Here is a 2,607-nt window from a genome sequence, read left to right as displayed (position 1 = left end):
CCTTTTGCAAAGGAGGCTGATCTGCCACTGCAACACAACGATCCTTTGTCAAAATAAAAAGCGAAATGTGGGAGCCAGGCACTAACCCTATTCTCCAGTTATTTCTATCAATCCTGTACCCTATCGACCGTTTTTCACCGACACCCCATCACCCTCTGATTATCTTTCTTCCCGATTAGCAAACTATACATCATGTCCTGCTGGTGGCTGTTCCACCTTTAAACCTTCACGTTTTATTTTCCCACTGGAAATATCCCCTTCCTTTTCTTCACCTCAATGGTCGCTTGTCACTACTCATAGCCTCCTAAAAGAACGTTGTCAGAAGCAGATGATGCTTCTATTCATCCCTATAATTATAATTAGCATAGTATGGAAAAAAAAAAACAGACGATATCTGTAACTAATAATACAATTTTTAAAGAGTCCCCAATGTAACCAGATGAAATTCTGTCGAGTGTATCTTTCTTTTATGTTTTTTCCTTGACTTACACACATGCTGATAGAATTTTAAGTGATTCAGGATTCAGATACGTTGTTCCTATTAAAATGCATTTTTTTTAACCTGATGGACAATTGGATATTTAAACTAATTTCACTATATTATCCTTTCATCCGATGCTTTGCAAAACAACGAAAGGGAAAATGTGGATAATTCCTAAATCTAATTCTAAAATATTTTGCTGCATAACATTGTATACGAATTAACGCTCATCAATTATGTAAAATCTAGTTTTTGAAAGTTCTATTTTCAGGTAATTACATGATGATATCATTGTTAACATATTTGATTCTGTGTAATGAAGCATCAATTGTAGTCATATATACTTTTATACTCTCTTTAAATCACATATAGTATTGCAAAAGGCAATGAAATCGATGGTTGATCAGTTTTATCGATGTCTATTTCAAAATGAAATAGAAGAGTTTTTACGTTTTAGTATAAATAATTTACCCGCTTACCGTTTAGTTATTACCCAATGAAGACAGAACTACAATAAAAACATAATGTGAGTAGACTATATTCTTAATTGGCCTAATGATACAGCAGTCTATGTAGTCAATTGACGCCTGCCTTGAGACTGTTCTCTTCAGAGGGAAAGATTATGTCAAATATGCGCCGTTCACTTGACCAAAAGATTTTGCTTTATGCCGCAAATGAAATATTAGAATGCAATGTATAATGTTGAACGTAAAAGAATAAATGTCATATCAAAGGGATGTCTCACTAGGATTGAATAACATCATCATCATCACCATCTTCTCCTCCTACGCCTATTGACGCAAAGGGCCTCAGTTAGATTTCGCCAGTCGTCTCTATCTTCAGCTTTTAAATTCAATACTTCTCCATTGAATAAAGGGAAGCATAAAAACCAAAAAGTTTATATAAGTGTGAAAAACCATTACACCACCAGAGAAGATTTCTTTAGCCTAAAATAAATGCTATATGAGGTTCATAAAAGGTCGGATGAGGATATGGAATGTGAAGACGTAACCATTAAATGTTGAAAGGTCGTTGATGATTAACAAACACATGGACAGGTCAGTGCACTGCTGCATAGTGTTCTAGTGACAGCTAGGCTCTTCTCCACCCAATGTAGGGCCAGGAAGGAGTAAGCAATGGCTGTTAATGACTTAGAAGTAGACTCATGAGGTCCCCACAAAACCGCTCACATAACTGAAAAGGTAAGGTTGTGGACTAACTTGAATATCGTGCCTTGAGAAAACTGAGGATCTCTGATTGAGTCCCTGGAGTTTTGTGAACAGCATACATCAAATACTGGATAAATATTTCGAAAATGGGAAAACACAGGATGATCTTTTTTTCTAGAAATGATATATGTGGCCATTGTCATGAACTGATTTGACTTAGGGATGATAATTACTTTATTCTGACACATCAGATACTAAAAAGGTTGTCAAAATATATAACCAAAATATTCCCCTTTTACCTGTTAAAAATAATGACGGACAGAGTAAAAAAAATTTAATTTAAAAAGTACAAATTTGATTTGGCGTAAGAAAAGGCTGGAAATAGAATGAAAAGAAATGGAAGGCACTCGAATGCAAAGCTCAAATACGAGAATAAACTAAAATGGAATGCTTCTGTTTGTTTGAAGAGCATCGAGTAAATCCCACCAGAAACTGAGAAAGTGTTTACTTACCATCGAGCTTTCATCAATCGAGTCCAGACTCATGACTGTCACGTGAAAATAAACGGTGGTGGGTTCATTGCCGCCTTTTGGGGGAGCCATCTTGTCATAATCCCTCGGGTTTTCGGGCATGATGTCACTGAACTCCAGGGGACCGTCATTTACGCTCCCTGAGGCAACGCTGAAATACAAAAAAAATAAAAATCTTTGAAAATAGACAATAACGTGAGAAGGGATTACGCAAAAATATTTTGGAAAAGTTTACTGCCTGAAGAAATATCAGCAAGAAAAAACAAAATTAAAGTAATCAAAATAACTACGAATACTAAATCAAGAAGTTACTGAATATATCTTTTATATTGGAACAAACTAAGCACACACAAACAAGCCATTATTAATACAAAGAGCTAACCATCCTATGATAGAAGTTAATGCAAAAACCTATCATCATTTATGT

At 35.3% G+C, this 2,607-nt stretch overlaps 1 protein-coding gene across 1 annotated transcript in view; it reads right to left on the bottom strand.

Annotated features, from left to right (window-relative positions):
* LOC137634242 (glycine receptor subunit alpha-4-like) overlaps window positions 1-2,327 on the bottom strand; it is a 323,608-nt gene extending 321,281 nt beyond the window's left edge. The window contains exon 1 of the mRNA XM_068366518.1: window positions 2,163-2,327. Coding sequence (XP_068222619.1) covers window positions 2,163-2,282 — 120 coding nt within the window. The 5' untranslated portion in view covers window positions 2,283-2,327. The remainder of the gene's footprint in view (window positions 1-2,162) is intronic.
* Window positions 2,328-2,607: the final 280 nt, after the last annotated feature.

Source organism: Palaemon carinicauda, chromosome 44 (genome assembly GCF_036898095.1).
Source record: "Palaemon carinicauda isolate YSFRI2023 chromosome 44, ASM3689809v2, whole genome shotgun sequence".
In the NCBI taxonomy this organism is placed as follows: Eukaryota; Metazoa; Arthropoda; class Malacostraca; order Decapoda; family Palaemonidae; genus Palaemon; species Palaemon carinicauda.
The sequence above is the reverse complement of the archived record's forward strand: the minus strand, read 5'-3'. Positions and strand labels throughout refer to the sequence as shown.